This window comes from Marmota marmota, unplaced genomic scaffold (assembly GCF_001458135.2).
Source record: "Marmota marmota marmota unplaced genomic scaffold, marMar, whole genome shotgun sequence".
In the NCBI taxonomy this organism is placed as follows: Eukaryota; Metazoa; Chordata; class Mammalia; order Rodentia; family Sciuridae; genus Marmota; species Marmota marmota.
Window position 1 is genome coordinate 18,727,844 of NW_025999990.1, and position 23,798 is coordinate 18,751,641.

Sequence of the window (23,798 nt, forward strand, 5' to 3'; positions counted from 1 at the left end):
AAATCCCAGATGCGAACAGGGTGGCATTGTGGAATTATGTTTGTATTAAGAACTTGAGGGAGCTGGGGCTGTCTCAGTGGCAGAGTACTTGCCTAGCATGTATGAATCACTGGGTTCAATCCTTAGAACCACATAAAAAATAAATAAAATAAAGGCATGCTGTCCATCTACAACTACAAGAAAAAAAATTTAAAAACTTGAATTTGGTTCATCCGTATGTTTTGTTATTTTTATGCTATTATTATTTGCTTCACCCAGTATTCCTTTTCATTTTCCCCACAAAATGTATTGGATTTATATAGTCCTGAAGTGTTCTTAATCAGAGATCCATCAAATTGATTTCTTTAAAGGAAATATGTCATATTTAATGATATTTTCTGGTTATGAAGTTTATGTGCAATGATAGAGGATAGTTTGAAACCAGAGATTTTAATTTTATTATTGAATTCTACAGTTTTTAAGTCACAGTTTATTCTTTCATGAAATTTTCACAAAGTAAAAATGAATTTCTTAACACATCTGCTTCCTAGGAATAGTGGGGAAGTTTTGTTTGGAATCTGTCACTAACAGTTCTTATTTTAACATTCATATATATGAGACTTCGCAAATCACAACATTTTCCAAATAGGTTTATGAACTTGAGTTTTAATGCCTTAATTAAAGAGGATGGTTAGCAGCAATTCAGTGGTAGTGATAACTGTGAATCAGTCACTCCCTCTGCCACCAGTCTGAAAGTTGATTAATGAAAACAATAGTAACCTTAAAAAATGAGCACTGCCAAATCACTCTTTCATGATAAATCAATATTTTTTGGTAATTTCTGTTGCTCAAAATACTGTTTATGAAGTGATTTATAAATTTGAAATCATTCTCATAGTCATTCTCTTTTAAATTATTCATTAACTGGGAAAATGAATATGTTCCTCCTTTGATTGATTGATTGATTGATTGATTGTAATTGTAGATGGACAGAATGTCTTTATTTTATTTGTTTATTTTCATGTGGTGCTGAGGATCAAACCCAGTGCTTCATGCATGCTAGGCAAGTGCTCTATCACTTAGCCACAGCCACAGCCCCTGTTCCTCTTTTTATTATTCCCCAGAATTTTTACTTGGTAAGTATCTTTACCAACAGCCACATACAATTCTGTGTCATGGACTACTGCTTTAGACTACTTGTTTATAAAAGATGGAAAAAGAAAATGAAACAGTCTTAATGCAGCAGTGGATTCCCAGATGTATGCTCACTGTACCAAGATTGAATAAATATATTAGCAAAGAGTTTGAATAAGTGCTTAAAAATAAGGATATGTTTTTCTTCTTACTGTAGTACATAGAGTATTTTCAGTCTACCTAGAGGTTTCTGAGTTTATTAAGAAAATGTTTATGCTCACTATACTGTATAATTCACAAGTCAATTGAGTAAAACATAGAAAGCAAATTACAAGTTACCAAAACATTAGTATTAGTAGTTTAGTACAGCCATGTTTGTCTGAGCATCTCTCAACTAAATATTAGATAATGAGGAAGCTGTCCTGGCTGCTTTGGGAATGGAGGCGGGGTCAGGAAATCCCATACCAGTCCTCTACAGGGAGCAAGAAGACTCACTGCAGATAGTGCCTCTACATGGGCAGACAAAGTGACAGTTTGGCTGTGCTTTGCTGTCTCAAATTTAGTGACCAAAAGAACAGAATTGTTGCAGGAAACTCTTTTGATAGTTTCTTAAAATCAGAATGTCCCTTTCAGACAACTTTGGTCCCTTATAACAGAACCTGAATATAGAAAATGAAACAAAGATATGACAAATGACTTTTTAAACTATAACTGTGGCTTTTAAATTGTTAATACTGTCACAGTGTCATATAGGCTTTGTTTCCCTAGTGTCTAACAATTGCTTAACAACTATTTGGGAAGAGAGGAATCTAATTTTTGTTCTAGGAAGAGTCACAGAAATGAAATTATGTTTCCCTTTTGCTCACTGGAGAGCTTTGGAGTCTTTCTGTAGAACTGACCTATCATGTAATTTCAAAGAGTAATGCAGTGGTTAAGTGCTTGCCTTGCATGTGTGCGGTACTGGGTTCAATCCTCAGCACCACATAAAAATAAATACATAAAAAAGATATTGTGTCCATTTACAACTAAAAAAATAAACTTAAAAAAAAAAAAGTAATTCAAAGGCACAAGGCAAAAAAGGCCCTCACCAAGATAAGACAGGAACCAGAATTGGAAAAACCAACAGAAGTATAAACAGTAGCTGAGGGTCTATCTTTCACTTGCTAAGTAAAAGTAATGTTGCCAACATATGCAGACCCATTCCAGTGGTTCTCCAAGTTTCATGTTGGATTTGTCCAGAGGCTACATGACATGTGATAGTCATTGTTCTGACAGGTAACAATGTGTTTGTATATTCTTGTGCTTTCAATTTTTTTTATTTTCAATTTCTACTATGATAAATACCAATACATATAATCCACATGACAACAGATTTTTTTAAATTTTATTTATTCTAATTTGTTATATATGACAGCAAAATGCAATTCAATTCTATTACACATATAGAGCACAATTTTTTGTGTCTCTGGTTGTACACAAAGTAGAGTCACACCATTTGTATCTTCATACGTACCTAGAGTAATGATGTCCATCTCATTCCACCGACTTTCCTACCCCTATGCGTACCCCTTCTCCCTCCCCTTTGCCTTATCTAAAGTTTGTCTATTCCTTCCATGCTTCCCCGCCATTCCCATTATAGATCAGCATCCTTATATCAGAGAAAACATTCGGCATTTGGTTTTTGGGGATTGGCTTACTTCACTTAGCATAATATTCTCCAACTCCATCCATTTACCTGCAGATGCCCTGATTTTATTCTCTTAATGCTGAGTAATAGTCCATTGTGTATATATACCACAGTTTGTTTATTCATTCATCTACTGAAGGATATCTAAGTTGGTTTCACAATTTAGCTATTGTGAATTGTGCTGCTATAAACATTGATGTGGCTGCGTCCCTGTAGTATTCTGTTTTTAAGTCCTTTGGGTATAAACCAAGGAGTGGGATAGCTGGGTCAAATGGTGGTTCCATGCCCAGTTTTCCAAGAATTTTCCATACTGCTTTCCATATTGGGTACACCAATATGCAGTCCCACCAGCAATGTATGAGTGTGCCTTTTCCCCCACATCCTCACCAACACTTATTGTTGTTTGTATTCTTACCAGCTGCCATTCTGACTGGCTTGAAATAAAATCTTAGTTTTTGATTTGTATTTCTCTAATTGTTAGATATGTTGAGCATTTTTTTCATATATTCGTTGATTGATTGTATATCATCTTCTGAGATATGTCTGTTCATTTCCTTGTCCATTTATAGATTGGGTTATTTGGGTTCTTCTTGGTGTTAAGATTTTTGAGTTCTTTATATAACCTAGAGATTAATGCTCTATCTGATGTGTGTGTGGTAAAAATTTGCTCCCATTCTGTAGGTTCTCTGTTCACCTCGCTGACTGTTTCTTTTGCTGAGAAGCTTTTTAGTTTGAACCCATCCCATTTGTTGATGGAGATTTGGGCCTACTTTTTCTTCTATTAGGTGCAGGGTCTCTGGTTCAACTCCTAGGTCCTTGATCACTTTGAGTTTTGTGCATGGTGAGAGATAGGGGTTTAGTTTCATTTTGCTGCATATGGATTTACAGTTTTACCAGCACCATTTGTTGAAGAAGCTGTCTTTTCTCCAATATATGTTTTTGGTGCCTTTGTCTAATATAAGATAACTGTAATTATGTGGGTTTGTCTCTGTGTCCTCTATTTTGTACCATTGATCTCTACCAGTCTATTTTGGTGCCAATACCATGCCATTTTTGTTACTATTGCTCTGTAGTATAGTTTAAGGTCTGGTATAGTGATGCCACCTGCTTCACTCTTCTTGCGAAGGATTGCTTTAGCTTTCTGTGTCTCTTATTTTTCCACATGAATTTCATAACTGCTTTTTCTATTTCTATGAGGAATGTCACTGGGATTTTGATTGGAATTGCATTAAATCTGTATGGTGTAGAGATTTTCATACCCTAGGCTGAGAAAATAGACTACATTACTGAGTGATGGGGGTGAAGCCCTGCTCAGCATATGTGCACACTCTGGGAGGTATCCTTGATTGAAAAAGTCTTGGATCTCATTCATATCTGTATAACATACAATTAAAGTTCTGTGATCATCTTCAAGTCATAGATTAGTTTCTAACGTATAGTAGACATGGGTAATTTCTATGCTAAATAACTAAATTTCCCCATTAATTGTCACATGATCTGTATATCAAAAATCTATGCTTTCATATTCAAGAGGTAGTTGTGGTATTTTTTCCTTTTAGTTCAAGATAAATAGAGCCAGTTCAATTTCTTAATCTAATTTGAATAGTTTGTTTATATCATAACTTACTAAAGAATAAGTATATTAGAAATTTATTTTTATTTTGTGTACATGATTGCATATTATTTTATATGGAATCCTAAGATACTGCTAACCCTGGTATATGTCATTTGTCTTACCTTTTGCATTGATAGCTGTTATTAATCATATTTTACATTTTGTTATAAGTTTTATATCTGCTTTTAGACATTTTGTTTCTTCAGAAATGTGTTAAGGGATTTAATTTGTGATCTATCACACATATGACAAGAAAATTTATTAAGATTTTTCTACCTTTCCCCCACTTTCATTTTAAGTCATTCTGTTTTTTGGATTTCTTATTAATGTTTACTCTTTAACTCAAGACTGGGATAGAGAATTTAATATTCACACAACATGGGAACAATTATTTTTTATATACTGACATAACCAAATATTGAAATTCTAACATTTGTCAGTTCATTTTAAGATGTTGTCACTTTTCAAACAATTACTTATTACTGGCTTTTTTCAAACAATTACTTGTTACTGGCTTTACATACAGTTATTAAAATGATAGTGATGTTCATCAGAATATTGCTAAAATTTCTGTTTGGGAATTACTTCAGCATGGTAAAAGTGAAGAAGGTATAGTATCTACACATAGGGAATCTAAAAGACTACTTAGAACAAAGGTACAACTAAAATACAATTCAGCATGTGATAAATTTTGTTAAAGATATATAACAAAATTGTTATATCACAGGTGCTCAAGAACCGTTTATCACCCCTCATGTCAATTTGGGTTGGGGCCATAGATCTAAATGTAAGAGCTAACACAACAAACTTTTAAAAGAAAATATAAGTAAATTTTAGATTAAGCAAAAACTTATTAGATGATACCAAAGACAAAAAAAGGATAGATAAGTTGGATTTCATTAAAATTTAAAACTTTGGCGTTTCAAAGAACACAATTAAGAAAGTAAAAAGACAGCCCACAGAAGGGAGAAAATATTTGCAAAGCATGTGGATAAAGAACTAATATCCAGGAGTTGAGGGAGATCTGGCTGCAACATCTGTCACCCCATTGATTGCTTCGGCTGATCTGGCTGGCTAGGCAGATGTCCCTTACTCCGTCACTGCTTCATATGCATCCCTCCTGAAGCTTCGGTCTCAGTCAAAGAGGACAACCTTCCTTGATTGAGGAGAACCGTTCTTCAGTCAAGGGTATAGCTGTACTTCTCTGCCTAGAACCTCCAAACAAGCCCTCAAGGAACTAATATTCAGAATATGTGGAGAACTCAAAGAGTAAAAATATGAGGGGCTGGGGTTGTGGTTCAGTGGCAGAGCACTTGCTTAGCATATGTGAGGCACTGAGTTCTATCCTCAGCACCACATATAAATAAATAAATAATAAAGGTACATCAACGACTAAAAAATATTTAAAAAAAAAAAAGAGTAAAACTATGACTAGCCCAATTAAAAAATAGACAAATAGTTAGTACTGTAGAAAATGCCTGTAATTCCAGCAACTCAGGAAGCCAAGGCAGGAGGATTGAAACATCAGAGTCAGCTTGAGCAACTTAATGAGACCCTGTCTCAAAATAATTAAATAAAAAGATCTGGAGATGTAGCTCTGTGTTAGAGCATCCTTGTGTTCAATCTCCAGTATTGAAAAAACAAAAGAGCAAATATTATATTTTATAACCTTATTTGTAGCTTGTGAGGTATGTGGTCTTGGGCAGGTTGTTTTGCCTCTCTGGGCCTTAGTTACCTTATCTGTAAAATAGGAGTAACAGTAGAATTGACCACCCAGGGTAGTTGTGAGGATTAAATGAGTGTATCCAGGTAGGATCCTTGGTACATAGCAAGCACCTAAGACCAACACTTACTCTGATGTGCTGTGCTGCCCAAATGTGGAGAGACATTCTGGGACAGCAGGTGTTAGTTCAGAGGATGGGACTATTTCTAGGCCCTTTAGTGACAGGAAGAGGCCCCTGCAGGAGTGGGAGGTATAAGACATCAGATGCAGAGGTAGAGTTAAAATTCACTGTCCACAGGTGAGCAGCGAGATCAGGATAGCCTTCTAATCTGTGTGAGGACAACTCAGTAGTTACTTGGCACCAGTGATTGGTCCCCCCACTTCCTTGACCTTGGAGTTACCAAGTCTCAGTGTGTCCTGGAGCTCCAAAATAAGCTAAATCAGAGTGACCACCATAAACAAAGGGACAGGTTATGTTGGCAGGCTTCCATTCAATTAGCCATCTTTCCTAATGTTCCAGGCACTCAGCTTTGGGTGAGGCTTTGGGTGAGGCAGAGGCTGGCTAAATGCTCACCAGTATCCATTTTCTCTCCTAATTATACAGCAAAGCAACATCTTTCACCTCCATTGTGTCTAGAAAGGGGCAATAGATTAGGGGTAGTCAGAGCAGTGTAGGAAGAAGTGACATCACCACTGTACCATCTTCCACACTTATCTTCCCTCATCTGCTAGCCAGATGCAGACATACAGTAGGAGATTCCAATGATGGCATTGCCTGGATCCCATGAATCATTTCATGGAAGGCCATCTGAGCACCTTGTTGGACAATGATGAAAGTAAACAATAAGGCTTTTATTGCATTTTTTTAGGGAGAAAGGGTCTGAATAGGTTTTTTTTTTCCAAAAAAAGATATTAAAAATAGCCAATAAGGACATGAAAAAATGCTTAACATCATTAGTCATAGGGAAATGCAAATCAAAACCAAATGAGATACTAGGATGGCTAGAATCAAGAAGGCAGCTAATAACAAGTGTTGGCAATGATATGGATGGAGAAATCAGAATTCTCATATTCTGCTCATGGGAATGCATGTAAAATAGGTACAGTCACATTGGGAAACAGTTTACAGTCTCTGAAAAGATTAAACATAGAATTACCATAACCCAGCAATTCTGTTCCTGAATTTAAATACAAATTAATTGAAAACATATGTCCACCCCAAAATGTGAATGTTCATAGAACCATTATTTATAATTACCAAAAATGGAAACAACCAAAATGTCCATCAACTTATAAATGGATAAATAAAATGTAATGGTATCCAACAATAAAAAGGAATGAAATACTGTTAGGTTCTTCAGCATAGATGAAACTCAAAAATACATTATGCTAAGGAAGAGAAACTAGTAACAAGACCCCTATTTTTCAGTCCCATTTGTACAAAGTGTTCAGAATAGGCAAATGTTAGAGGGACAGAAGGTATAGGGCTTGGGGGTGTAGGCAGAGTGAGATGTGACTGCCAAAAGAGGCAATTTTTATTCTGGAGGGATTTGGAAATGGTTTAAGATAAGATTTTGGTGATGATTACACATCTCTGAAAATACTAAAAAGTTTGAACCATGCTCTTTCAACTGGTGAGATATATGGTTGTGAATTATATCTCTATGGAGCCATTTTTTTAAGTAGTATTTAGAGGACTAGAATAGAGGAACCAATTGGTGGATTAATAGGAAATTGATATCAGTTTGACTGCAATTATGGCACAAAAGTGATTATAGGAAAATAAATTTTACACTTTGAAAAAATATGTTCAAGGGGGCAAAATTTGTTTCTTGAGTAGTGTCTTCACTTTAAAAGTGCTAGTCAATTAGATATTCAGTTACACGAGAGTGTATTTCTTGGCCTTGTTTAAGAGCAAAAACTGGAAAGAAGCAAAATATTCATCAGTAAGTGTCTACTTAATGTATGAATTCATCCAATTTACAGTATTCTGCAGCTGGTTTTTAAAGTCAATTCAATTCATATAGGTTTATGTAAAGGTATCCATATATAAATCTGGTTAAAAATACTTTATAAGTTACACATATGTGCATGCTTGAAAATATGTGTTAAAATTTCTAGGAATAATGTACAAGAAGCTATAAAGCAATGGTTAGCTCTGGAGAGTCAGATTGAAGGAAGGAGAAAAGATAACTTACTTTTTATTTTTTGTAAACTATTCTATATAATATATACTTCTATGTACAAAATTATACTGCATACTAGATTTTACATACACATACATGTGTAAAATGTATAAGATTATATCATGGTATATAAGAGTTGACTACAGATGCCAAAAGCTTAAATACAAGAAAATTGAATCTTTTTTTTTTTTTTTTTTTTAGGAAAATTGAATCTTAACAATAGAGATTTAACCCAGAAAAAGCATGTTGCTTTCACATCTTTAAGCTGATGTAATGCACAAGTAATGCACATTTCCTCTATATACTTTTTATAGACATAGATCTTAATTTTTGCCAAATACACACATACCTTCCTTTCCCTTCCTCCTCTCTTTTCTACCTTCCTTCCTTTATTTTCTTCTGACAGTTTGGATTACAAAGTTTTAAAGAATTTCTACATACTTACTCAGTTTTCTCTTTTAAGATCTCACATGAGAACATAACATTTCAGAACTAAGAAATTAATATTGTTATAGTACTGTGAATACTGAAGTACAAACCTCATTTGGATTTCACCAATTTTAACATTAATGCTCTCATTCTTTTCTGGGATTCAACCCAAGATACCACATGAAATTTTGTTGTCATCTCCCCTTGAATCTTCCTTGTCTTTCATGATCTTGACATGTCTAAAGATTCCTAATCAGTTAGTTTGTAGAATCCCTCAATTTGGGTCTAGCTGATGTTTTCTTAGGATTAGATTAACATTTTGTCTTCTTGAGGAGCATGCTGTAGAGGTGATGCACCTCTCCTTTATCATATCAGGGGATGCACAATATTGATATATATTGCTGGACATGTTTACCTTGATCACTTTACTAAGGTGATATCTGCCAAGACTTTTTACCATAAAATTATTTTTTCCTTTGTAATTGCTATATATTTGTGGGGGAGATACTTAGACTACTATTTCTGCTTAAACATTTCCCCACAAATTTTAGAAATTATATGTGGATCTTGCCTGCAGCATCTATCACTGATTTACTGGTGATTTCTGTTTTTCTCGTTCTTTAACATTTATTAATAGAAATTGCAAGGAGAAGTTACCGTATCTTCCCACTGTATTTATTTATGCAATTATTATTTATATCAATGTAGATTCATGGCTACTATTTTATTCTTTGTGATATGATTCTATACTGTTAATTATTATGTTGCTTGTGGTGTCCCAAATTTGACCACTGGGGACTCTTTCATGTTTCATCCTTTGTATACTTCATTTTCTGTTGTGAGACCCTCAGGATGCTCCAGTTCATCTGGTCTTTCCCTGCCCCATACCAACTAGTTCTCCAAGGAAGACTGTGAATTTCTATCAAGATCTTTCTAGTTAGTTTCATAATGAAGGAACAGTATAAAACACAAATTAGAGCCAAATATTGAGAATAAGATTGGTGAACATCACTCAGACAACAACTTTGAACGTAAATAGATCCCAAGCCCCACACTGATTAGAATTTATAAGTTTCTTTTTTAGTTTATTTATTTTTCCCAGATATATTAAGGTATAATTGACTAATAAATGTTTTATAAATATGTTTTAAGGTGTATGACATTGTGATTTATTACATGTACACATTGTGAAATGTTTACTATAATCAAATTTAACACATCCATCACCTCATAGTTATCTGTTTTGGGGAGATGAGAACATTTAAGATCTATTCCCTTAGCAAATACAGTATTATTAACTACAGTCAACATATTGTGTAATAATCCTCAGAACTTATAACTGAAAGTTTGTGTACTTTGACCAGCATCTTCCCCTCCATCCCAACCCCTGTCCCCTGGAAACTATCTCCTACTCTACTTCTTTGTGTTCAGCTTTTTTTGATTCCACAGATAAGTGAGACAATATAGTCATTCTCTTTCTCTGTCTTGGTCACATAACATAACATCGTCCAGGTTCATCCAAGGTATCACAAGTGGAACATCTCCTTATTATGGCTGAATAATATTCCATCATCATGCATATACCATATTGTCTTTATTCATTTATCTGTCAGCAGGCAGTGAGATTGTTTCCATATCTTTGCTATTGTACAACGTAAATGTGAGAGTGCAGATAATTCTTTGAGATTCTGCTTTCATTTCCTTTGGATACATACCCAGATGTGAGATTGCTGGGTCATATGGTAGTTCTATTTTTAATTTTTAAAGAAAATTCTATACTGTTTTTGATAATGGTTGTACCAATACAGTTAGTATTAAAAATTCAAATGAGCAGTCTCTAGCATGCAAATAGAGCAAATCCTTGCTTTCATCCCACCACTTTTCCATAAGACCACGTCTGACTTTAACATAAGACCGATTTTCAGGGTTGTGCTATAAGTTGGCTGGGAAACGAGAGTTTTGTGAGAATGCTTCTAAGGACAACATTTAGTTGAAGGATTCTCATCTTTTTTTTTTTTTTTTAAGAATAATTTTTTCATTCTTAAAAGTACAGATTGATTCAGGAGAAAAAAATTGCCTTCTCTTTTTTCCTGAAGGGGAAGTTTGCCCTTTTCCTTCTTAAGGAGTATGGTAGAATATTCTTTTTTGAGGACTTTAAGAAATTATTAAAAATACTTAAATAACTTTTATGTTCCTTTCTGTGGCATATAAAAAGAAATAGGATGTGTTTGAGTTGAAATCTGGCAATGATTAATTAACTTTCTAAGTGAACTTTAAAGAATACAGAAAAAAAATAACCCATGCATATTAAATTCAGTAGTAATGTGTGATAGATTTGTAAAAACCAATGGTCGTGGGTTTTTCCCCCTTCTCATCATAGTAAAAAAAAAAAAAATTCTTAGAGCTGATATAAAAACACCTTTTCCTGAGATATCTTCCAAGTTTCCTTTTATTTAAGAAGTCCCTTTTTAAGTTTTCTGTTTACTCATATCTTAATTGTTTCTCCTTCTTTTTCTCCCTTTCTGCCTGAATTCATAGTTCCTAATAGGAAGAAAAGAAGTCCACTATTTGGAATTTTCTTTGATTTATCCTTGATTTACATGGCAAATAGAAAGCAGCTGTCTATTTAAGCATCTAATTCTTGAAACCATAGTCCCCTCAAGCGTCATCTGGAAATAATGTAGCTTGTAAAACAAAGCTAAGAAGAAAAGGCAATGTTTGTTTTATGTGGGATGAATGATTTCTGTTGGGGTTCTTTAATTCGACTATTATGAGGGTTATTAAAAAGCAGTATTACAAAAGAGGCTTAAATGAAAAGAATTTTTTGAGCTGGTATCTTATTATTACAGTTGATTATAGTCAAAGCTACAAATGTTTTATAAATGGCACTTTATTTTAGTTTCTGAGTGGAAATTCAATCCTTTCCTTGATTGACTTTATTTCTGAAAACAAATTGTATTTGAGAATTCAATTCTGGTGTTTTTTTCTGGAAATTTTATGGATTTCTGCAAAATTCTTAAGAGAAGAATCCTTAACAGGAATATTTGAGAATCACCTTATAAATGAAAAGAATGGACAGGAAAAGTATCTAGTTTATCTAGACTTAAGGTTATATTTAAAACTTCAGAGAACACCAGAACACTAGATAGAGCTAAGCCTTAAAGTGTTTCATAATTTATTCTTAGATTATTTGAGTTCTGAGATAAGAATTTGGAGATTTCAGTAATTGGAGTCAATATACTTTGGGACTTAACAAAGCAAGGTAATTTGTGCTTTGATGCTCATTAGAGGCCATTTCATGATTGGAGTATATTGGTTTTCTTGATTTATTTAATACAACAAAGCATCTACTTTTGCATGGTTGAGGTTTAGGAATTAAATATTCAGAACTTGAGTGTACTTGGAACTACCAAAATGAATGAGCATGTTCATTTAAAAATCCACAGGACAAAAATGTTTAATTATTTTTACATGTTTGAGTTACCTGTAATCTCTATCTTCTGGTATCTTCTATGATCTTAAATTTGAATTTGCCTGAGGTCATGAGGTGTGTATTGTGTTGCTCAGTATTTCATTTAAGGTACAGTGCTAGTGATCAATGCAGTGATTGAATTAATGATATATTGTCTTCTGAGTTGTGTTTTAAGCTTGTATTAGTCAGCTCAAGATGCCACAGCAAAAAAAACCATAGACTGGGTGGCTTATACAGTTTATTTCTCACATGTCTGGTACTGGAAGTCCAAGATCAGGGTGCCAGCACAGTTGCATTCCCTCTTGATATGTGCTCACACATGTTTTTGTCAGTGTGTGCACTAGAAGAAGGATGAGGTAAGTTCTCTGGTGTCTTTTTCTGATAAGGGCACTAATCCTTTCAGACCATGGCCTTATGCTTACTACCTGATTACCTCCCCATCTCCAAACACCATCCCTTTGGAAGTTGGAAACTCAGTATGAAGTTTGGGACAGGGAAGGAACATGGATATTCAGTTCATAACAGCCTTAACAGTACTGAGCATTAATAATCAAGTATTATCTCTTTTAAGAAGTTTCATCTGGTCAGTGAATTCAAATTAGAATGACTTTTGTTATTAGTAGTGCTTTAAACCTACATACAAAATGACTCATTAACTAATTCTAAGTCCAAATTTCACATACCCATTATAAATGCCCATAAATTACAAATGTTATCTGGATTAACAGTAGTAGTATGAGAGAGTAATATATGCATATTCCCTTATTCTTTCATTCAACAAAAATTTAGTTTTCAAAGCACTATTCTGCCCAGTGACAATAGACATCTCTGTCCTCATGGAACCTTTGTTTCAATGCAGGAACCTATAAAATACTAGAAAATTATTAAGTCCCTTTGGAAAACAAAGCAGAATAAAGGGATTGGGTGTGTTAGGAATGAGAAGGTAGCCATATAAGTAGGTGGTCAGTGAGTAGGTACCTTATACAGAAGGCGACGTTGAACAAAGAACCAACAAAGAAGCAGAGAGCCACACAGCTATCTAGAGGAAATGTGTTCCAATAAGATAAAACAGTACAAGGGTTTGGGGGCAGGCACCCTAGCAAGGTGTTGTGGCTGGAAAGGAGGTTATCTGAATCATGTTTATAGTCATCCCGAACAAATGCTTATTGAGGAGGGACCCAGGAACGTTTTGGATGGAGCAACAGCCTGTGGATTAGAAGACTTGAGTTCTATTTTTGGGCTAGATTTAATTTACTATGAGTTTGGGGACTTACTTTGCTATTTTGACTCTTAATGCTCTGCCTTTACATTGTATCTTATGGTAAATTCTCTGTGTGGTTTCTATTTTTTTTAACATTTATTTTTTAGTTGTAACTGGACACAATATCTTCATTTCAGCTATCCATTTTTATGTGTGCTGAGGATCGAACCCAGGACCTTGCATGTGCTAGGCAAGCACTGAACCACTGAGCCACAATCCCAGCCCCTCTGTGTGGTTTCTTTAGTGTTGGAAATCTCTGGTTCCATTATTTCCATGAGGATACTCTGAAAAGAAATTATGGATATACTTCAAGTTAGATGCTGGGAAGGAATGGGGAGGGGGGAAGAGGTAATTAGCTAATTTCAAGAATGAATATAGATTTCTTTAAATATTTCTTGTTCTGTGATGTAATTTAAAAACAATATTTTACATGATTATAAAACAAAATTTAAAAAGAGCAATCTCTAAAATTGAAATAAATTTACCTAAATATATGTCTAGTTAATCAGACATCTAAGTGACTCGTCATTTCTAGTATGCCATACATTCAGATACAACTGAAAAATTATCAAACTGTTTTACTAATGATGTCTGAATAGAAACCTTGGTGTTGTTATTTCAAGATGCATTTGTGGTAACAAAAGATAAAGCAAATGAATAATTGTGAAATATTATAATTGTGTTTCTCCATTGTCCTTGGAAACCTGGAATCTTGGTATGGAAACATTATATGCTAATATAAAATAAAGCAATCAAGTAAAACCCCTTTGATCTTGAATTTGAATAGGATGTAACTGTATGGACTCATTTTTTGTTTATTAATGTTTTTAACTATGTCTAGTCATTCTGCTTCTGTCCTTTGATCTCATGAAAACAGTGACCTACCCAATAAAATATCGTTGAGTATCCCCCAGCAACCAGATTTTCACTAAAAGAAACCAGAGGAGAACATTGTATAACAAAATAGTAGAAAAGGAGAATTTCCTCTTTAGAGAAATATTACAAGTTTATAACTAATAATAAAGGCAGCTTGCGGTAGCACATACTTGTTATCCCAGCAGCTCAGGAGGCTGAGGCAGGACAATTGCAAGTTCAAAGCCAGCCTCAGCAACTTAGCGAGGCCCTAAGCAACTTAGCAAGTCCCTGTCTCAAAATAAAAAATAAAAAGTGCTGAGGATGTGGCTCAGTGGTAAAGGACCCCTAGGTTCAATCCCTGGCACAATAAAGGGGAAAAAAAAACTAATATGGAGAGAAATTTGAATATCACCATTTTGAAAGCTTTAATAAATTAGTGAATCCAAGCATTGAACATCATCAATGGCTGCTGACTTAGACAACTGTACAACTATACATCGTGTTCCTTCTAATGTAGAACACTCTACCACCTATGAAGTAGTCTTGTGAAAAAGCAAAAAAAATAATAATAATAATCTAAGCCTCTAGATTTTGTTACCAATTTACCAGAAATTTGCAGAACAAAGAAACATTAAATACCAGCAAAATCAAGATTGCAGGAAACTATACAGGACAAATAACTGTTTATTCAGCTGACAAAGTGCCATGAAAAAGGAGAATAAAATACACTTTAATAAGGATGAGTTGCATTATAGAGACTATTTTTTAGATCCTCATATCCTCTACCCACCCCTCTTTCTCAGGAATACTAGGGATTGAACCCAGGGATGCTTAACCACTGAGCCACATGCCCAGCCCTTTTTTTATTCTTTGAGTCATGGTCTCACTAAATTGCTAAGGCTGATTTTGAACTTGCAATCCTCCTGCCTCAGTTCCTGAACCACTGGGATTATAGGTGTGCACCACAACATTCACCTACATCCTCATTCTAACAAACTATCCTTTAAATTTTTTCAACTTATATAGAAAGCTGAGCACTCATGAGATTTGATGATTTTCAAATATTCAGTATTAATTTTTTATATGGAAAATGGCACTGTGTTTATAATTTAAAAGAAGACTCCTGCCAAGTGTGGTGACATACAACTGTAATCCCAGCTACTCCAGAGGCTGAGGCAGGGAAATCACAAGTTTAAGGCCAGCCTAGGCAATTTAACAAGACCCTGTCTTCTCGAAGTAAAATTAAAGACTAGGGAAGTAGTTGAGTGGTAGGGCACTTCCTAATATGTGTGAGATCCTGGGTTTAGTCCCCAGTACTGCCCCCCCCCCCACACTCCCCCCTCCCAAAAAAAAGAAGAATCCTTATCTTTTAAAGGTATTTATCAATACATACATATGGCTGAAAAATATGGTTTGCTTTGAAATAATACTTGAGGGGAGGAAGTGAATGAAGGTAAAGAAACGAGATTGACCGTGAGGTGAGGGGAGCTTCCGACAATGAGGTAGTAATTATGCCCTCCTATTTATATATATATGAAATTTTCCAATAAAACAAGTTAAAGAGGTTATACAAGTAAGAGTATACTTAAGGTTACTGAACTGTATACTTAAAAATTGTTACATTGGTAAGTTTTATGTATTTTACCACTGTTTTTTAAAATATTAATATGGGCATTGGAATCTGAAAGAACTAGATTTAGCCTTTATATGACCTTGACCTTCGCTCCTCTGATCTTTGATTTTTCCAAATGTTAAATAAAAACAATAATACCAGCATATAGCTCAGCTGGTAGAGTGCTTGCCTCACATGCACAAGGCCCTGGGTTCAATCCCCAGCACCACAAAAAATAATAATACCTAGCTCATGGAATTGTGAATATCAAATTAAATAGTGCCTAGAGAGTACTTAGGAAATATCTGGCATATTGTCCTCTGTAAATCTTAGCGGCCATTGCTATTTCACTACAGCTTCTACTCCCTGAAAGATAGGCAAATCAAGGATATGTATGTTTCTATCACTGAAAACCAAAGCATATTATGAAGAAGCCTATTAAAAACTCCTCTTGCCCAGTGCCTTGTAACATAATGATACACTGCCAGTTAGACAGTTTGTGTTAACTCTCAGTCTTGGCATTTAATAGCTGTACTCTCTAGGTTAGTATTTAGTGACCTTGGTGAAGTTTTTGTGTTCTCTGAACTTTCATATCTATAAAGTGAGGATGCTAACATCTATGCTACACAACTGTATTGAATGTTAGTGATTATACATGTGATGTTCTTGGCACACTGACTTGATCACAGTAGGTTTTCAGTAAATGATAGATACAGTCATTGGTCAAATGCGATTATCATTGTTCAGGTACAGAAAGTAAGACAAGGACTTATTTGTATATCCTTCCTTGGCAAAATCTGTCTGAACATGAGAACAGTCTATTTCTTATTTAACAAGGGGAGCTACGGAGACCCCAAGTGCATGGTATCAAGTAGGCATATCTTAAAGAGGAAGAAATGATGAATCCATTATGGACTAAAGATTGAGAGTGAGGTGAGGATTAAAGCATGTCCACTGGATTTGGCAAAACAGATGATACCTAGGCATGTACTATTCAAAAGCAGTTTTGAAATAGTATAAACTGATAACTAGATTAATCCTAAAAAGATTATTTTAAGTAATAGAATTGTAAATTGAAGTCTCTACAAGAAAGGATATAAAATTAATTTCCTTTTATATTCTTAATCTCCTAATTTATATTCTTAATTATATTTTATTATTAATTATATTATCTCCTAATTTTATATTCTTAATCTTCTAATTGCCTTAGAATATGTCTATGCACCTGTCCTATTTTTTAACACACTCTATGAGTACTTGTGGGGACTCATGTAATAGACCAGCTTGTTTAAAATACAAATTTGATAATCAGTACTTTAATAACAACTTATATACCTCATAGTAGCTAAATATCCTGATTAATTTTCTTTAAACATCAGATTTTAAGTTGTTACACTTAATAAAATAAATAAGAAGCACTAGAGTACAAGTGATTTTCGTATCACAGGTTATAGGAAATACCAAATGGCCTCATCAAGCACTAGAATTATTTCCATGAGGTTTCAGGATGCATTTAAGTATTTCTTATACTATAGAGGAAGCCTTGCAGTGGTCAACCCATACATAGTTCAAAGGAAATACTCCTTAAAAGCAACTATAAATGTGTTTTTGCTTTACAAATGTTTGTCATGTTCCTATCAAAAAATATAGAGGAAGAGGTTTTGAGAACTGAGTATAAATGAAGGAAATGAATGCTGTGTAAAAAAGGATGACAACTCTGTGTGTGTGTGTGTGTGTGTGTGCTGTTCATTCGTTCTGAAAAAGCTTTAGATTATGGGGTTTTTTTTCTTCTTATGCTTTTATCCTAGTGTCCTTACTATTATATTACTTATGTAGAGCCTTCTGTCCATTGAGTTCAAAGCACTTACAATCATCAAGTCATTTATTTCTTGGATTTATTGAATGGGCGCCCATTGTTCAAAAGCCTGTGGGCGTAAGCACAAAGTTATAAAAGCACAAATTAAATGTAATAGCACAGGAATAAGAGAGAAAGCCTGCAGGATTGCCGCTTTGCCTATTGGGAATGCCAGACTCTTAAAAAGAAAGAAAAGAAGAGAAAACAAAAGAGAATAAGAAAAAGGAAAAAACCAACAACCTAGGATTCATCATATTGGAGAGCTACAAAATGAATTTGTCAGTCAAAGGGAGGGAATGACCATGGGGTGCAGTTCAGAGAGGCCTAATTGAACTTAGAGGGCACTCTGAAATATGCTGTAGCTTCACAGACCCAGATTTTTACTCCGTTAACTAACCATGAGTAGTTCCTCTTCTCTCTTCCTCATCTGACAAACAGACATGCAGATAGAAGGGGATTTTGTTAATTGCCATTATCTCCATGCAGTATCATAAAGTTTGAAGCACCATCTTATTCTCAGATTTCCTGCTAATTTTGTTTTTATTTCCTTCAACAATTGAGCCTAGAGGAAATCCATTTCTTTTCAGTGTTTCCTTCATACAGTGAATAAAAAAAAAAAGATATTTTCACAGTTTAGTGAATCAGTAAAACCTTAAGCCTAATCTAGAATTACTTTAATAGAGGAAACGCCTTATTTTTTGAGAGTAAGAAGTCAATAAATAATGTAAAAGTATAGAATTAAAAGTTAGAAATAACAGCAAACATTATTTCAAAATAGAAGATAAAAATATTGGAGGAAACAGCTAAAGTGGTTCAGAGTACTTCCCCCTAGGTAATGAGTATTGAGGGGAGGCAAAGGACATGTTAGGAGATGACTCTGTTTTAATTTTAATAGTTTTCTGAACATTTAAGCTGTGTTTATTACTTTGCTGAAAATTAAAAATTAAAGCAGAAATTTAGGGAAAAGAAATATAAGAACAGGAAAGCAAACCCTCATGTACAGTAAATATTTGGAATCATTTTCAAAATTGTTTTTAATATACTGTTCTTGAAACTTAGCTTTTAAAGTAATGAACTCATCAGCACCCTCACTCGCTTAAGCATAGTCTAGCTTTTGGTCATTCAGGAGAGACTGGCAAAAAAATGACTGATACATTTTGTATTCCACAGTTAGGCATTTTCTCCTGCTTCTGGAATTCTGCTTCATTTACATAGAAATCTGATGACACTTAACTGATGAAACTCTTGAAAATATAATATGCAGGTTTTTAATTTATTTATTTTAATTAGGTATCTATGATAGCAGAATGCATTTTGATTCATTGTACACAATTGTAGCACAACTTTTCAGTACTTGGGTTGAACACGATGTAGCATTACACCATATGTACAGTCATTCATGTACTTAGGGTAATGATGTCCATCTCATTCCACCATCTTTCCTGCCCCCATGCCCCCCCTTTCCCGCCCCTTCTCCCCCTTTGCCCAATCAGAGTTCCTCCATTTTTCCCATGCCCCCCCCCACCATTATGGATCAGCATCCACTTATCAGAGAAAACATTTGGCCTTTGGTTTTTTGGGATTGGCTTACTTCCCTTAGCATGATATTCTTCAACTCCATCCATTTACCTGCAAATGCCATGATTTTATTCTTTTTTAATGCTGAATAATATTCCATTGTGTATATATACCTCAGTTTTTTTATCCATTCATCTATTGAAGGGCATCTAGGTTGGTCCCACAGTTTAGCTATTGTGAATTGAGCTGCTATAAACATTGATGTGGCTGCTGTTTTTAAGTCCTTTGGGTATAGATCAAGGAGTGAGATAGCTGGGTCAAATGGTGGTTCCATTCCAAGTTTTCTAATACTGCTTTCCAGATTAGTTGCATCAATTTGCAGTCTCACCAGTGATGTGTGAGTGTGCCTTTTCCCCCACATCCTTGACAACACTTATTGTTGTTTGTATTCTTGATAATTGCCATTCTGACTGGTGTGAAATGAAATCTTAGGATAGTTTTGATTTACATTTCTCTAAGTACTAGAGGCGTTGCACATTTCTTCATATATGCTGCAATCAGCATATATATCATCTTTTGAGAAGTGTCCACTCAGTTCCTTAGCCCATTTATTGATTGGATTGTTTGCTGTTTTGGTGTTAAGTTTTTTGAGTTCTTTATATATCCTAGAGATTTAGTGCTCTATCTGACGTGCATATGGCAAAAATTTTGCTCCCAAAATATAGGCTCTCTCTTCACCTCATTGTTTTTCTTTCTTTTGCTGAGAAGAAGCTTTTTAGTTTGAATCCACCCCAATTATTGATTCTTGATTTTATTTCTTGTGCTTTAGGAATCTTGTTAAGGAAGTTGGAGCCTAATCCAGCATGATGAAGATTCTGGCCTACTTTTTCCTCTATTAGGTCCTTGACCCGCTTTGAGTTGAGTTTTGTGCATGGTGAGAAATAGGGGTTTAGTTTCATTTTGCTGCATATGGATTTCCAGTTTTCCCAGCACCATTTGTTGAAGAGGCTATCTTTTCTCCAATGTATGTTTTCGGCTCCTTTGTCTAGTATGAGATAACTGTATTTATGTGGGTTTGTCTCTGTATCTTCTATTCAGTACCATTGGTCTACATGTCTATTTTGGTGCCAATACCATGCCACTTTTATTACTATTGCTCTGTAGTATAGTTTAAGGTCTGGTTTTGCGATGCCTCCTGCTTCACTCTTCTTGCTAAGAATTGCTTTGGCTATTCTTGGTCTCTCATTTTTCCAAATGAATTTCATGATTGCTTTTTCTTTTTCTATAAGGAATTTTGTTGGGATTTAATTGGAATCACATTGAATCTGTATAGCGCTTTCAGTAGTATATCCATTTTAACAATATTAATTTTGTCTATACAAGAGCATGGGAAATCTTTCCATCTTCTAAGGTGTTCTTTAATTTATTGCTTTACTGTTCTGTAGTTTTCATTTTAGAGGTCTTTCATCTCTTTTGTTGATTCCCAAGTATTATTATTATTATTATTCTTTTTTTTTTTTTTGAGGCTATTGTGAATGGGGTAGTTTTCCTAATTTCTCTTTCAGAGGATTCATCACTGATGCATAGAAGTGCATTTGATTTGTGGGTATTGATTTTATATTATGCTACTTTGCTGAATTCATTTATTTATTCTAGAAGTTTTCTGGTTTAGCTTTTTGGGTCCTCTAAGTATAGAATCATGTCAGCAAGTAATGATAGTTTTTATATCAATTGATGCAGAGAAAGCATTTGACAAAATACAGCACCCTTTCCTGTTCAAAACACTAGAAAAACTAAAGATAGTAGGAAAATACCTCAAAATTGTATAGGGTATCAATACTAAACCCAAGGCCAACATCATTCTAAATGGAGAAAAATTGGAAGCATTCCTTCTACAAACTGAAACAAGACAGGGATGCCCTCTTTGACTACTTCTATTCAACATAGTCTTGAAACTGTAGCTAGAGCAATTAGACGAAAGGAATTAAAGGGATACGAATAATATGAAGTTTTAAATGGGACACTTCCTGTACTTCTTTATTCAGGTCCCAATCTAAATTGTTTTTATTTATTCTCCCTTTTTCTGCCTCCGTAGTGTTCTCCACAATTCACAGTTTTTCCACTGGAGTGTAAGCTCCACCTTTACATAAAGTCAGTCAGTTGCAATTTTTTTAAATGAACGATATATTTTATCTGGAAATATTGAGGTTGCTAATGGGTCCCCATTGGGAGAATTGATTAAATTGAATCACTTAGATTGGTAATCTGAAGAAATTAACCAAACTTTCCCACCTGTTTAGATTACATTCAACCAAACCTCCACAGCCAGAAAATCACCGTGAAGCCCAGAATACTGAGCAGGTGTTCATTATCCATATTATCAAGGCTCTTAAGAGCTGCAACGGATATTCAGATAGCGACTGTTTTGAGATCTTTTGTAAAAGGCAATTTGTAACCGTGATATGTGTGTGTGTGTGTGTGTGTGTGTGTGCGCGCGCGCGTACGCGCACGCAATGGATGCATTTTTAATTTCTCCATTTGTCTTTGTTTTCTTATTCTTTTTGCTCAATATGTCTGATTCCTTATCTAATCTACTCAAATGTTAATTGACATGCAGAAGCCATTAAAAAGATCATAATCATTCTTTTATTTGACTTGTTGACACACCAAAGAGACTTAGCAGTTCCTATTGGACAATGACCAGTAAATTAGTTCAAATAATGTCACAACACATTTCATACGTATATTTTTTTTTCAAATATGTAGGAGAAAAAATGCCTTCTAAAAATTTTTCTTGGAGTGTCATTTTTATTAAGAAGGCAGTTAAATTACTAAAATTGGTTAGTACTACCATTTCCCCGATTCTTTGGAGTTCACCTAATGCCTAATGTGATTTCTTGGTAAAACCAAGAGGTTTTCAAGAAGTTAAAAACTGTTCATTACCTAATAGGATCTTCTGTAATTGTTCCTGTACATGAGTAGGTCCTTGCCAAAGATTGGCAGGTGTCACCTTGTCTCCATGGTTGCAGCTTGAGTGGTGCAGTGTGTATGTCTGCTGTGAGACTGACTTGAGCTGGTGTGTATCTCATGTTGTCTCTGACTCTGGGTCTTAGGAAGAGCATGGTTTGCCTTACTGAAGAAAACCCCAAAACTGCCTGTTTCTTATTTATAAACTTAAGGACAGATGACCAAATTATGGCCACTTTCATTTATCTGCTGCTAAATTTTCTAACCTCTTTGCTCTTTCTTAATATTCACACAAAATTAGGAAAAGGCAGAATTTCTAGAGTCAAAGGCAAAAGGGTTCAATACATACAGTTGACTACACATTTTTTTAACATTTGTAGTTAATAAACCATTTTCAAATAAGTTAATCCTCATAATTTTGCAGTGTAGGTAAGCACTGTGTATCTACTTAACAAGAGAGGAAATTCCACCCAGAAAAGTTAAAGGAGTTGCTTAACCCATTTTGTCCATTGTGCCAGATGTGGAACACCTATAAAAACTTAAATTGAGCAGCAAGTTTACCACTTACGGTAACTTCAAAATAATGTTTGAATATTTATTGTGTTCACAGATTTGAAAACTTGGAATTTGATGGGTTAAGCTCAGAAGCAACTGTTTAGCAGAGTCGGGCCTAGAACTCAGGTCCTCTGACTCCTAGCTCAGTATTCTTTCCATTTCATTGGGTCCAGGCCTTGCTCTGAGTACCATAATTCATCCAGTCCTCTCCACACCACCATGAGGTGGATATAGGAAGGAAGTGGTCACTGGTCATAGCAGAAGTCATGATGTGAAGGTTTGGCACATTCTGGTAAGAGATAATGGGATTAGACAAATATTACATACGTTCATACATTGTGGAAAACCACCTGTGTCTTCATTATGTGACTTCCTTGAATTGTCTGTATGTTTTGATGAGAAACACTACCAAGTGAATCTTGTCTTTCTTGCTCTTAATTCTGGTACAGGTATCTGCAAGTTTTCTTTAAATAATCATTATTATTGCTTTTACTTGCATTTCATATCTTACCCCTAATAAAATCTCTTTGTTATCCCCATCTTGATACAAGTAGAATAAAGAAGTGCTATTGAAGAAAAGAGGAGGTGGGGGATCACATTCCTTCTTGCCAAATAAAATTTTGACTGAGAATGCTCCTTGAAGAGCCTTGTTTGTACTTCTCCATTAATATCAACTCTCATTTTCTCCTAGGACGAGGGTTCCCTTCATGCTACATTGCCGCAGTCCGGCTGCAGCAAAATAACCGGGGGGTGACGAACAACTTGTGTACATTGATACAGCAGGAGTGGGAGCCCTTTATTGAAGGACAGGAGGGGTATATATACATTCCACACAGCTTATCTTAATTAACATAAACTAGATACAGCAGTCAACCAATAAGAAATCTCCACACTTAATGGCTCGCTGGTGCCACCTCACAAACCACTCCGCCTGGCAAAATGCCAGGCTC

At 34.9% G+C, this 23,798-nt stretch overlaps 1 protein-coding gene across 9 annotated transcripts in view; it reads left to right on the top strand.

Moving 5' to 3' along the window:
* Positions 1 to 23,798, top strand: part of Dym (dymeclin) — a 359,511-nt gene that overhangs the window by 255,591 nt on the left and 80,122 nt on the right. The window contains exon 17 of one of the 9 annotated variants that reach the window (XM_048806250.1): positions 13,624 to 14,488. The exons of the other annotated variants lie outside the window; for them this stretch is intronic. Coding sequence (XP_048662207.1) covers positions 13,624 to 13,695 — 72 coding nt within the window. The 3' untranslated portion in view covers positions 13,696 to 14,488. Of the gene's footprint in view, positions 1 to 13,623; positions 14,489 to 23,798 lie in introns of those variants that run through there. 9 annotated transcript variants of the gene reach the window in all.